The sequence below is a fragment of the Moschus berezovskii genome, chromosome 2 (assembly GCF_049115385.1).
Source record: "Moschus berezovskii isolate FMDL1 chromosome 2, NW_MosBer_1.0, whole genome shotgun sequence".
Classification (NCBI taxonomy): Eukaryota; Metazoa; Chordata; class Mammalia; order Artiodactyla; family Moschidae; genus Moschus; species Moschus berezovskii.
The window spans coordinates 104,100,344-104,114,418 of record NC_142461.1 but is presented as its reverse complement, the minus strand read 5'-3'; the positions used below and the strand labels follow the sequence as shown (position 1 = coordinate 104,114,418).

At 36.3% G+C, this 14,075-nt stretch overlaps 1 protein-coding gene across 3 annotated transcripts in view; it reads right to left on the bottom strand.

Annotated features, from left to right (window-relative positions):
• The window catches only part of SLC4A10 (solute carrier family 4 member 10), a 347,596-nt gene that overhangs the window by 38,574 nt on the left and 294,947 nt on the right, over nucleotides 1–14,075 (bottom strand). For all 3 annotated transcript variants that reach the window (XM_055398322.1, XM_088842524.1, XM_088842532.1), the window contains one exon: nucleotides 5,090–5,195. In XM_055398322.1, coding sequence (XP_055254297.1) covers nucleotides 5,090–5,195 — 106 coding nt within the window. The remainder of the gene's footprint in view (nucleotides 1–5,089; nucleotides 5,196–14,075) is intronic.

Below are 14,075 nucleotides of genomic sequence, written 5' to 3'. Positions count from 1 at the left end.
AGTCAGACATGACTGAGCGACTATATAACAACAACAACTACAAATGACTTCATGATCTTCCTTTTTTTGTTTTTTCCTGGTTTATTTTATAAGCCTCTGAAGAATCATTTCTAATTGCTGTCTTAGCCATGAGGTGGCAGCAAAGTCAAAAAATTTTTCTTTCTTGGAGGAAAAAAACAGCATTTTAAACAATATTATTTTGAAATTAAGATTTTTTTAAAAGCTCATATTAGATTGGATTTTACCATTTCATTTTAAAGATTAGAACATTAAATTTTAATTTTTTATTTGAAAACAGAAAAGAATGGTTTAAGTGATCCAGTGACCTTGCTAGTACTTGAGATATTCTGAACCTGAATTAGGAATTGGATTGCACCATGGTACAGAAAGATCTTAGGAGAAAATATGGACTGCCAGATTGATCACCAGCAGAGACTGTCCAATGAACAAAGCCTCAAGCTCTGGAGTACAGCAGGAAACAAATACCTTTGAAAGATTCTAGACTAAATCACAGACTGCTACCTTATTATCCAAAAACAAACTAGTAAAATCACTTGGGACAGTTACCGGTAAGGTTGGGATTTTTGAGAAATATTGTTTGTATACTTTATAATTATCTAAAACAATCCTGTTCCTTTTTCTAATCTAACTGCAAATGCTACATTTTTTGCTAGCTAAAGTTGAATTCCAATTAACCACATTAATACAGAGCATAGAAACTTTGCTAATTGGAAAAAAAATCCACAAGCCTTAATTATAAGGCTTATAAGTTTTAGTTTTTCCTTCTCTCAAAACTCTGTTAAAATGGATAAAGTAGCAAAAACAAATCCTTGAAATTTTTAGTCCCTCCTCTTGCCCCTTGTTCAGCTTTACTAGTAAAGCAATTACTAAGCAAAGTAATGGAATATATATATATATGGAATCTAGAAAAATGGTACTGATGAACCTCTCTGCAAGTCAAGAATAGAGGCCCAGACACAGAGACTGGACTTGTGAATGGGTGAAGGAGAGGGTGGGATGAATTTAGAGGAGCGCTGAAATATATACTGCTGCTGCTGCTAAGTCACTTCAGTTGTGTCCGACTCTGTGCGACCCCATGGATGGCAGTCCACCAGGCTCCCCTACCCCTGGGATTCTCCAGGCAAGAACACTGGAGTGGGTTGCCATTTCCTTTTCCAATGCATGAAAGTGAAAAGTGAAGTCGCTCAGTCGTGTCCGACTCTTAGCGACCCCATGGACTGCAGCCCACCAGGCTCCTCCATCCATGGGATTTTCCAGGCAAGAGTACTGGAGTGGGTTGCCGTTGCCTTCTCCGAAACTGCCATGTATAAAATAGATAGCTAGAGGGAAGTTGCTGTATAACACAGGGAGCTCAACCTGGTGCTCTGTGATGACCTAGAGGGGTGGGATGTTGGGGGAGAAGTTCAAGAGGGAGCAGGTATATGTATACCTATGGCTGATTCATGCTGTTGTATGGCAGAAACTAACACAACACTATAAAGCAATCATCCTCCAATTAAAAGTAAATTTAAAAAAGAATGGATAAATACAAAGAGGAGCTAAAAGTTGCTTTGTAAACACATTACCTATATATTTGTGATCATCTTCAATCTTGTGCAGATATAAAACTCTTCCAAGTCGTGGACTTGGTTGAGTCTTGTTCTCAATTCTTAGTAATACAGAAACCATTTAAAGGATTATTTAAGTGTCTTATAAGCTATAATGCATTCCCATTAGCCTGCCTAGTCACTTTAATTCAAAGCAAATTTTAAAAGTATATTTTTCTTTCTTTTAGGGGGGCAGTACGTTATTTAAAAAGGAAAAATTGTGAGCTATTATATTCTACATTTATTTTCTGGTTTATACCAACTGTACCCTTAAAACACACACACACACACACACACGAAGTCCTGAGATTTGGAAGAGAAAACTAAATCTAAATCCTGTTCTCTTATTTTGAGTCTCACATATGGTTTCACTTACAAAAATGAAAAAAATGCTTGTTGACAAACTCATTTCTACTAATTATTCTTCAACACGTTTTAAGCTTCAACAATTTTATAAGTTGGTAAAAATTAAATTTGATTAAATAAGAAATTAGAGTTGGCATTAGTGTCCTGCCCCTTATTTATGTATAAGCTAAATATGTAATTCTGGCATTGAAACAATTCTTAACCAATTGCTAGTTAATTGCCTGTGAATATTTTAAACCTTGTCTAGGAATTCCTTATAATGACAGATTTTGATATACTGCTAAATATATATATATAAACATAGAGACCTAAGTACTCTAGCTTGCTATAAAACACTTGAATTAAGCATTATTCACAATAGTCAAGATATGGAAATAACCTAGATGTCTGTCAATGGATGAATGGATTAAGAAACTATAGTATAAAATATACAATAGAATATCATTCACCCTTAAAAAGGAAGGAAACGTTGTCACTGCAACAACATGAAAGAACCTGTAAGACATGCTAATTGAAACAAGCCAGATACAGAAAGACAAATACTGTATGATTTATCTTCGATGCGGAAGCTAAAAGTCAAACTCAGAAGCAGAGAGTAGAATGATAGTTACCAATGACTAGGGAAAGAGGAAAAATGGGGAAATACTGGTTGAAGGGAACAAAGTTTCAGTTATGCAGGATAAATAAATTATGAAGTGCTAATGTATAACACAGTGACTATGGTTAATAATATTGCATTAAATAACTGAAATTTGCTGGGAGAGTAGATCTTAACTGTTTTCACCAAGTGAAAAGGTTGCTTATGTGAGGTGATATGTGTGTTAATTAGCTTGATTGTGGTAATCATTCACCTTGTATACATTCATCAAAACATATTTTATGCCTTAAATATATGTTTTATTTGTCAATTATACCTCAATAAAGCTAGAAAACAAAATAAACCAAGACATTTACATTAAATAGTAAATCTGTCATTTGAGACTGCTTTTCAAAATAATCATTAAATGTTTATTGAACACTTACTATGCATACAGTTATTTGGGAGAATCAAAGAAAGCTAAAGTTCTTGCCATTGCTGAGTTAGCAAGGTAAAAATTACAGTTCATGAGATATGTAACAATTCAATTAAAAATTATCAAGTGACTAATACACAGAGTAAATATTACATAGACCATTTTTACAAAACTAGTTATAACAGCCATTAGCACTGTTAATAAAATTAATAAAATGCTTTTGATGATCCTGATGGTTATACTGAGAAAAAAATAGAATAACAATTAAGACAAATCATTATGGCCCTCGATGACTTAAAATTGTAAGTTTTCTTCATTATGTAGAATACCCTTTGGTGATAAGTGCTATTTCTGGTCAAGATTATCAATTATTCATTGCAAACAGTGCTTTTACCTAATGAAAAATAATACGAAAATTTCTGCCAGAATGTTAACACCTAGTGCAGAACTTAAAGGAAAAACAACAACCACCACCACCTCAGGATTAGATTTGCTTTGTTTGATTGCAAAATATTTTTCACTGTACTCTGTTTGACCCTAAAACTTCTAATATTTAAAATTAACTCATGCCTAGGTAGATCAATTGTGCTATGAGTCTCTTAGAAATTTATGATTCAGGATTTGCTACTATATGGAATAAATATTATTATTTAACATTAAATTATTCAAGACTATAAAACCTATAGAGTAAATTATCATATTAAATAATTTAGAGATGAAATTATTGGGTAAGTGTATTGTAGGGGACACCAAGATGAGGGACAAAAGCAAGGAACTCTTAAAATATAATATCCTTATAGCTTATAAAAGGGGAATATAAATGGAAGATGCACTGCTGAATGGATCAACATGTCTAAATTCTAAACATCTGTAGCATTTTTTCTTGTTCTGCTCATAATTTCTTTTATTGGTCAACTTAAATGGCTCTCTCAAAGGAAGAAGTTCGGTAATCTTTTTTCTAAGGAAAAACACAACAGAATAAATGTTAACTATAACAGAAAAAAAATGAAAGTGAAGACATTTTAGAGCAAATGACTAGCGTAAGAAGAAAGGTAGTAAAATATAGGTCAAAGATAGAATTTTTAAAATTTTGATTCTGAAAAAATAACGAGGAAAAATGAGAAAAACAGGCAACAGGTCAAGTGCTCTTGTAAGAACCGTGTTAAGAGTTTTATAATTGTACAACAAAACAGGTTTGTGTGTATCACTAACTGGCTCACTTACTAAAATGTGTTTCTCATAAAATGAACTAGAATTCATATAGTTTATGCTGATGGTTATAATGGGATTTGAGCTTATTCAGGTAGGTAAATTGGCAGAAGCTTTGGACTGTAATGTTTGTAACTGAGAAGAATAGAAAAGAAACTAGAATGACTCAGATTTTAATACTTAATAAAAGCAGAATCTTTCTATTTTTCCAATTATGAGATTTGATTGACCAGGTGTGCACAAATATTATAAGAGATTAAGAAAAATAGAGACTTTCAACTATGAGGGGGGAAAAGATATCATTAAAAAAAGGAAAGACAGAAATATTTTTAAAGGTATAAGATTTAACTTTGATAGATGAAAAATATGTTGTCATTCTCTTTCTTAAATGGAAGGAAGATAAGGAGAAAATGGAAGTAAGAAAACTTTCTGAGGGAGGTGCCAGAATTTTAAGAAAAGTGACTTTGGTTTTCCCCAAAAGTTCAATATTTATACCAAAATATTAACAAACATCCCCTCCCCCTCAACATATTCTGAACAGCTGGAGCAGTATTATGGAGAGAAGTAAAAGCATTCTTTACACAGAAGGCTGACTTAGTTCTGTCATATGGTTTAATTTAGGTCAACATTACTCTTATATAATGTGCTTTCAGTTAATCTAGACACATTATGCCATATATGTGTGCTTTTAGAGTAATTCAGGACTACTAACTACTGGAAAAGCTTAACAATGAAAGAAAACCCCCAGTTAACCTACACATATTCGAATGGATGAAATAAAACTATCACTTTTATAATAGTATTTATTTAATATAATTTACCTTAGTGGCATAATTCATTCAAAATGTCAAAACAGACCTTATAGTAATAAGATTCAAGACATGTTTCACTTACCGAAACAGTTAGGTTCTCCCAAATTATGTCGGAGGCAGAAATATTAGACTCCCTCCATTCCTTCAGTGTATTATTACTAGGATTATGTGGTTCCACACAGTTACATCTGCAAAGACAAAACAGTGTCTTTTATGAAATAAGCATCTTTTTGTGACCAGACTTAAAACAGATGTGTAAGTGGTTCTTCTTCCCCAGTCACAGCCTTCCTCCATCTGAGAGATAAGTAGTTAGGTCATCCTAAATATTCCAAAGCATACTATATTACTAGGACATTAGAGCACTTTTAATTGGGCTTCCCTGGTGGCTCAGAGGTTAAAGCGTCTGCCTCCAATGCGGGAGACCCGGGTTCGATCCCGGGGCTGGGAAGATCCCCTGGAGAAGGAAACGGTAACCCACTCCAGTATTCTTGCCTGGAAAATCCCATGGACGGAGAAGCCTGGTAGGCTACAGTCCACAGGGTCGCATAGAGTCGGACACGACTGAGCGACGGTACGGACGGAATGTTTCCTGGAATGAGAGGTCATTCCCTCTCTGTTCCAGTCAGAGGAAATTTCTTAAAGTATAGGTTAGAACACAGGGCTTTGGGGGCCTTTTAAATCAAGATGCTTTCTAAATCTTACAACAACCGCTTGCCCCTAAATTATAAGTCAAGTGGGAAAAAATGATAAACATCCAAATGTATTTTTATAATTTATTTATTTTTATTAATATTGTAAAAACTTATATGTTTATACATATATTTCATATTCTAGAAATCACTTTGAATTATGCTATGTAATTTAAAATTAAAGCTAAGTTGAAGTAAGAACCCTATGTATCTCAGGATTTACTTTTCTTTGTGATGATTGATATTAAAAATCAAACAGTCAAAATGCAACAATTTTTTGAATAGCTACTATATATGCAAGGTAACAAGATGAATGCTGAGGGTAAGAGCAAACCAGTAAGGAAAGAAAGTCAATCCTCTGTCATCCCCATACTCACTGGAAGGACTGATGATGAAGCTGAAGCTCCAATACTTTGACCACCTGATGCAAAGAGCCGACTCGTTAGAAAAGACCCTGATACTGGTAAAGATTGAGGGCAGGAGGAGAAGAGGACAACAGAGGATGAAATGGTTGGATGGCATCACCAACTCGATGGGCGTGAGTTTGGGCAGACTTTGAGAGATAGTGGAGGACAAGGAAACCAGGCCTGCTGCAGTCCATGGGGTTGCAAAAGTAGGACACAACTGAGTGGCTAAACACCACCACCTACATACAAGGTAACATGATGAATGATGAGGGTAAGAGCAGAAAGAATAGGAAAGATTTGGGCAATTGTTACTACTAATTAATAAAAAACAGCTTTTGATATCACATTCTTTATAACTTTGTAAGTAAATGAGAAGACACAAGCAAAGATTATCAAGTTAATGGTCTTAGATGTTAACTTCAATTTACAAATGGTTTGTTTAAACAATTCATTAAGTCTATGATTTGCCCTTCAGAGAGCATTTTCTTCTAGAAGCATTTTATAAAAATTGTATTTGGGCTCCCAGGTTAACCCACATTTACTACAAAACTTAAAAATAGGCTGGACTGCTATTTTAGTGATATTAATTGAACTGTAGAACTCAACTGCCATTATTTCTATAGGAAAATATATTATTACAGTTTCTACTTGATAAATTCCTTTGCCTGAGCTAGTCTCTCTTTCTACATCAGTCTGTTAGCTAGTCTCTTTCTACATTAGTCTGTTCTTTTTTATCACCATCGTTCATTTTTCAAAGCGTACTCAGTGTCTATTATTATAAGAAACTCTACTTGACTCGAGCAATACAGACAGGCCTGCTTCTATTCTCACTAAGGATGGTTAGAATATTCCCACCTGGGCTCACTTGGGACTGGAGCACTAAAAAAAACAGAGGATTCCAATGAGAAAGTTGTTAATGAGGATTTTAAGGGAATGAGAGAAGGAAGCATTAGCCACTATGAGTAGCTGCAGTGACCACTGTGGTATCAGAGGGAGGAGACACAGCAAAAGGGAAACAAAGGTCTTTGAGAGGCAGTAATAGTCACTCATTAATGCAATTTGTTCAAATCTATAGGTTCCCAAGTCCCAGATTCAGTTCAGTTCAGTCGCTCAGTCGTGTCCGACTCTCCGCGACCCCATGAATCACAGCACGCCAGGCCTCCCTGTCCATCACCAACTCCCGGAGTTCACTCAAACTCATGATCATCAAGTCGGTGATGCCATCCAGCCATCTCATTCTCTGTCGTCCCCGTCTCCTCTCGCCCCCAGTCCCTCCCAGCATCAGAGTCTTTTCCAGTGAGTCAACTCGTCGCATGAGGTGGCCAAGTTTCAGCTTTAGCATCAGTCCTTCCAATGAACACCCAGGATTGATCTCCTTTAGAATGGACTGGTTGGATCTCCTTGCAGTCCAAGGGACTCTCAAGAGTCTTCTTCAACACCACAGGTCAAAAGCATCAATTCTTCGGTGATCAGCTTTCTTCACAGTCCAACTCTAACATCCATACATGACCATTGGAAAAACCATAGCCTTGACTAGACGGACCTTTGTTGGCAAAGTAATGTCTCTGCTTTTTAATATGCTATCTAGGTTGGTCATAACTTTCCTTTCAAGGAGTAAGCGTCTTTTAATTTCATGGCTGCAATCAGCATCTGCAGTGATTTTGGAGCCCCAAAAAATAAAGTCTGACACTGTTTCCACTGTTTCCCCATCTATTTCCCATGAAGTGATGGGACCAGATGCCATGATCTTTGTTTTCTGAATGTTGAGCTTCAAGCCAACCTTTTCACTCTCCTCTTTCACTTTCACAAGAGGCTTTTGAGTTCCTCTTCACTTTCTGCCATAAGGGTGGGGTCATCTGCGTATCTGAGGTTATTGCTATTTCTCCCGGCAATCTTGATTCCAGCTTGTGCGTCTTCCAGCCCAGCGTTCCTCATGATGTACTCTGCATATAAGTTAAATAAGCAGGGTGACAATATACAACCTTGACGTATTCCTTTTCCTGTTTGGAACCAGTCTGTTGTTCCATGTCCAGTTCTAACTGTTGTTTCCTGACCTGCATACAGGTTTCTCAAGAGGAAGGTCAGGTGGTCTGGTATTCCCATCTCTTTCAGAATTTTCCACAGTTGATTGTGATCCACATAGTCAAAGGCTTTGGCATAGTCAATGAAGCAGAAATAGATGTTTTTCTGGAACTCTCCTGCTTTCTCCATGATCCAGCAGATGTTGGCAATTTGATCTCTGGTTCCTCCACCTTTTCTAAAACCTGCTTGAACATCTGGAAGTTCATGGTTCACATATTGCTGAAGCCTGGCTTGGATAATCACGGAACACAGGGCTTTGTATCAGAAAGCTCTGTGCTTTCCTGGTTGTGTGCCATGGGCAAGTTATTTATGCACTCTAAACATTGGTATCCTCATAAAGTAAAATGAGGACTGAAATGCCTACCTAGCAGAGCTATTATGAAGAATACGTAACATGATATATACCAAATGGCATGTATACCTTTATGCATTTTGTAATTGTTGCTCCTATCATCATCAAGAGGATGGACATGAGTTTGAGTGAATTCCGGGAGTTGGTGATGGACAGGGAGGCCTGGCGTGCTATGATTCATGGGGTAGCAAAGAGTCGGACATGACTGAGCGACTGAACTGAACTGAACTAAACTGATCATCATTATGATTATCATCATTATTTTCTGGTTCATTTTTTAGTTTTTCATAAGGTGTAATAAAGCTGTTAACTTTCAATTGATGTAATACAAAATAGAACAATACACTTTTCTCTCACATGCTGAAATAATTTTTTCTTTTGTTCCAATTCTTTAAAGAGAATTAAATTCTGACCAGCATTAAAATAGTTTCACTGCTATTACTAAGAATCTATCAAAAGAAAGAAAATTCCCATTCAATTTTGACTCTGGGTCATTAGATCACTAGGCAGATATAGTAAAGATAATATATGAATATAGAGAATAATTTAATTTAAAAATAGCTTAAATTATTAAAATTACATGAAAACCATTAAATCACTGATTATTTTCTAAAATTAAAAAATCAGATTTGGCTTCTAGCTTAAAAAAGAGGACTGAATACACACATTTATTTTGTTATTACCTAGAATTCACTAAGCTAAGGAATAATATAGTCTATGGCCATACCACCCTGAACACACCCGATCTCATCTGATCTCGGAAGCTAAGCAGGGTCGGGCCTGGTTAGTACTTGGAAGGGAGGAATAATATAAAAAGAGACATGAGGAGAGACATCAAAAAGAGAGATATGTAAACAAATGGAATATGAAAGTCATATGAAAATAGGATTTTTGAAAAAGCAGAAGAGCAATACTAACAATAATAGTACCTTTACATTTAATCCTTAAACTAGGTTGTCACATGAAGATATCAAGACACAAGTGACATGGCCAAGTTTACACAGCTAGAAACTCCAGAGCCAGAATTTAAACCTAAGTAGTGCTCTTTTACTCACTCACCATAAATATATGCATAATTTATATATAAACAGATATATTTATATATAAAAATAAAATTTATAAATTTATATAGGATATATATATTTACATAGGATATATATATGTATGTGTGTGTGTGTGTATATTCTTCCAACTGCAGTGAAAGAGGGAGCTGGCCTGATGAGTAGAATATCAAGGAGGGTCTTGGCTAAGAGAAGAGTTTTTACTCAAAAAAGAAACAGAGTAAACAGATGGAGCCAAAAACATGAGAACTAGTTTAAAGTTTGACTATACAATAGTTGATACCAGAAATTCATCCCCAACTGCTAGAGACTTACATACATACCATTCCCAGAATAGCCTCAGTCTTTTCTCTAAGCAATACCATCAACACTGTAAGGCAAAATTACTTTGGACCTAGAGGTCTCTATTGAGTGAAATCATCAAATCAAATGTAAAGAATAATGAAAAAAAAAGTTTATTCTTTGTAGATTTTAGTCTTTTGTGCATGTGTCATTAATTGGAAAGCATAACCTGTAAGTAAACAAAGAAGATATGGGACGAAGGAAAGAGGGCTTCCAACCTAAGAAAGCAGCGAAAGGACTCTCAGAATGACAAATGCAGTAGAGACCAAGAGCAAATCACAGAGGCAGTGAATCACAGCATGGAGGAAATGCAAAGTTCCGCTCTCTTTCCCCCACAGAAACTGCAATTTAACAGAATATGGACCAAAATACTCTAATGAGGATTCTAGAATCTAGTCAAGATGTTGCAGTACCAGAGTGCAAAGCTGTGAAAAGCCACATTCAAATGGATAAGAAGAGCAATTTCACTTTAATTGCCTCAGCCCCTTTTCTAAGCTGGCACAGCTCTGCAGTGGTAGAGAATAACCTGGCTCACACTTTTTACACTGGGGGTGAAGAGAAAAGTAGAGGCTGTGTCTGACATTCAAGCTCTTCAAAGGGCTGCTGAGGAACTGGTATCTGTCTTGTCTAATTCAGAGCTCATACAGAACCATTGTAGTCTGGATGCCTTGGTGCCACTGAGAACAAAGAAGAATGGGTAAATTGGCTTTCAGGGACTAGGATGGCTCAATGCAGTTAGGGGTAGGAGAACAATCTGAGGCTTCTCCCTCTGGAATGAGTGAAAGGAGCATATGTCTGATGTTCAGGCTCTTTAGAAGCGTGCAGAAGGGGCTGGTATCTGTCTCACCTAATTCAGGATGCTGATGGGGAGTCAGCATACAGCAGAAATCTGGAGGCCTCTGAGAACAAGGGACATCATAGCAGCTTGCTACTGGAAAACCAGGACTTCCTAGGTGGTGCAGTGGTGAAGAATCTGCCTGCCAATGCAGGACCTGCAGGAGATGCAGGTCCAATCCCTGAGTCAAGAAGATCCCCTGGAACAAAAAACGGCAATCCACTCCAGTATTCTTGCCTGGGAAATTCCACAGACAGAGGGCCTGACAGGCTACAGTTCATAGGGTGACGAAGAACTAGATACAACTGAACACAAACACATATTGTAAAACCAGAGAATTTGCAGTACCACAGAGTGACCCCAGGTAGAGCAAAATATTATGAGTCCCTGGAAAAAGAAATCAGCCAACTCTACCTAATTGAGAAATTGCACACACAGGCTCAAAGAATTTGCATTCCCTTCCCTCTGAGAAAAGGTTACAGAGACCCCCAGAATCTCTAGTCAAGCTGATTAGAAGTCTTCGGCAGAAAGGGCCAGTCTATAAAGGCTATGAGATGTGGCTTTTATTTCAAGTGTGCCAATCCTAGAACAAAGTTATGGGATACATGAAGAAACTGGGAAACATGGCCCATACAAAAGAATAAAATAAATCAAATGGAAGCATATAAATTACCTGACAGAGAATTAAAATAACCATTATAATGATACTCTATGAGATCAAGAAAATGATGCATAAACAAAATTAAAATATCAGCAAAGAATAAAATATTAAAAAGAACAAAACAAAAAATTGGAGCTAAAGAATACAAAAATTGAAGTAAAAAATTCAGTAGGAGGATTTAATATTAGGTTCAATTAAGCTGAAGAAAGAATCAGTGAACTTGAGGACAAGTCACTTGAAATTATCCAGTCAGAAGACTAGATCGGAAAAAAGAATGAAACAGAGTGAAGAAAGCCTGAGGAACACATGGGATATCATAAGCAAATCAATATATGCATCATGGGAGCCCTGGAAGAAAAGAGTATAAGTGACAGAAAGCTTATTTAAAGAAATAGTGCCCCCAAACTTCCCAAAACCAAGGAAGGAAATTATATCCATATTTAAGAAACCCAATGGATTCCAACCATAGTAAATCCAAAGAAATCCACACTAAGACACATTATAATCAAACTGTCAAAAGAAGAATACAGAGAAAATTCTAACAGCAACAAGAGAAAAGTGAATCACCGTGTGCAAGAGATAATACTGATAATACTATCAGTGAATTTTTCAGCAGGAACTCTACAGGCTAGAAGGCAGTGGGATGATATATTCAAGGTGCTAAAAGGGGAAAACTGCCAACCAAGAACACTATATGTGGCAAAAAAAAAAAAAAAAAGTGGTACTTGAAAAATGAAGGAAAAATAAAACCTTCCCATGTTTTAAAAAAGCTGAGGGAGTTCATCATCACTATAACTGCCTACAAGAAATGCTAAAGGGATTCCGTCAAGCTCAAACAAAAGGATGCTGAACAACAACACAAAAGCATATGAAAGTATAAAGCTTGCTAGTAAATATACAGACAAACACAGAATACTGTAATAATGGTACATAAATCACTTTTAATTCTGGTATAGGGGTTGAAGGACAAAAGTATTTTTAAAAACTATTACTATAAAAATATGTTAATGGATACATAATTTAGAAGGATGTAATGTTTTGACATCAATACACAGAAAGTAAAAGGAAGAGGGAGTCAATGTGGAGAGTGTTTGTATGCAACTCCAGTGTTCCCGCCTGGAGAAGCCCAGGGACGGGGAGCCTGGTGGGCTGCCGTCTATGGGGTCGCACAGAGTCAGACACAACTGAAGCGACTTAGCAGCAGCAGCAGCAAAGTTAAGTTTTATCAGCTTAAAATAGACTGTTGTAAATATATGATGCTTTATGTAAGCCCCAAAGTAACCACCAAGAAAGTACCATTTTGTGTAGAACATCCACAAAAGAAAATCAAAAAGGGATCAAAACATATCACTACCAAAAGAAATCAACAAAACACAAAGGAAGAAAAAAGGAGAGGAAAGATGGTGAAGGATAAATATAAGACAGAAAACAACTAACAAAATGGCAATAGTAAGTTCTTCTCTATCAATAACTACTTAAATGTAAATGGATTTTACTCCCTAATCAGAAGATATAGAGTGGTTTAAATGGATTTTTAAAAATCCAACTATCTGCTATCTAGAAAAGATTTTTGATTTAGGAACACACATAGAGTGAAAGTTAACGTATAGAAAAAAATATGCAAATAGTAACTGAAAGAGAGCAGGGGCCAGGGTGGTCCATAATCATATTAGACAAAATAGACTTTAAGTCAAAAACTGTCAAAAGACACAAGGAAGGACATGATAAATGATAAAAGAGTCAATAAATTGGGTAGATATAACAAATAAAAAGATATATGTACCTAATAGCAGAGCACCCAAATATAGGAAAGAAACACTGACAGAACTGAAGGGAAAGATAGATAGTAACACAATAATACTAGGAGATTTCAATACCTCACTTTAAATAATGGATAGAATCCAGATGGAAGATGAATAAGGAAACAGAAGATTTGTAAAATACTGTAGACCAAATGAACCGATTATCATACAGGACATTTCATCTGACAGCAGCAGAATATAGTCTTTCCAAGCACGCACAAACCATTCTCCATAAGAGATCACATTGTAGGTCACAACCTAGTCGTAACAAATTTGAGAAGACCAAAATCAAAGTAAGTGTACTTTCAAAGCACAGTGCAATGAAACTAGAAATCAAAAACAGAAGGAAACTAAAAAATTCAATAATATATGGAAATTAAGCAATGCACTCTTGAAAAACCAATAAGCCAAAGAAGATATCAAAAGAGAAATTAGAAAATATCTTAAGACAAATGAAAATAAACAAAAAAATACTAAAACTTATAGGATGCAGCAAAAGCAGCACAAGAAGGAATTTTATAGTAATAATTGCCTATATTCAGTTCAGTTCAGTTCATTTCAGTTCAGTCACTCAGTCGTGTCCGACTCTGCGACCCCATGAACCACAGCACGCCAGGCCTCCCTGTCCATCACCAACTCCCGGAGTTCACTCAAACTCATGTCCATCGAGTTGGTGATGCCATCCAGCCATCTCATTCTCTGTCGTCCCCGTCTCCTCCTACCCCCAATCCCTCCCAGCATCAGAGTCTTTTCCAGCGAGTCAACTCGTTGCATGAGGTGGCCAAAGTATTGCAGTTTCAGCTTTAGCATCAGTCCTTCCAATGAACACCCAGGATT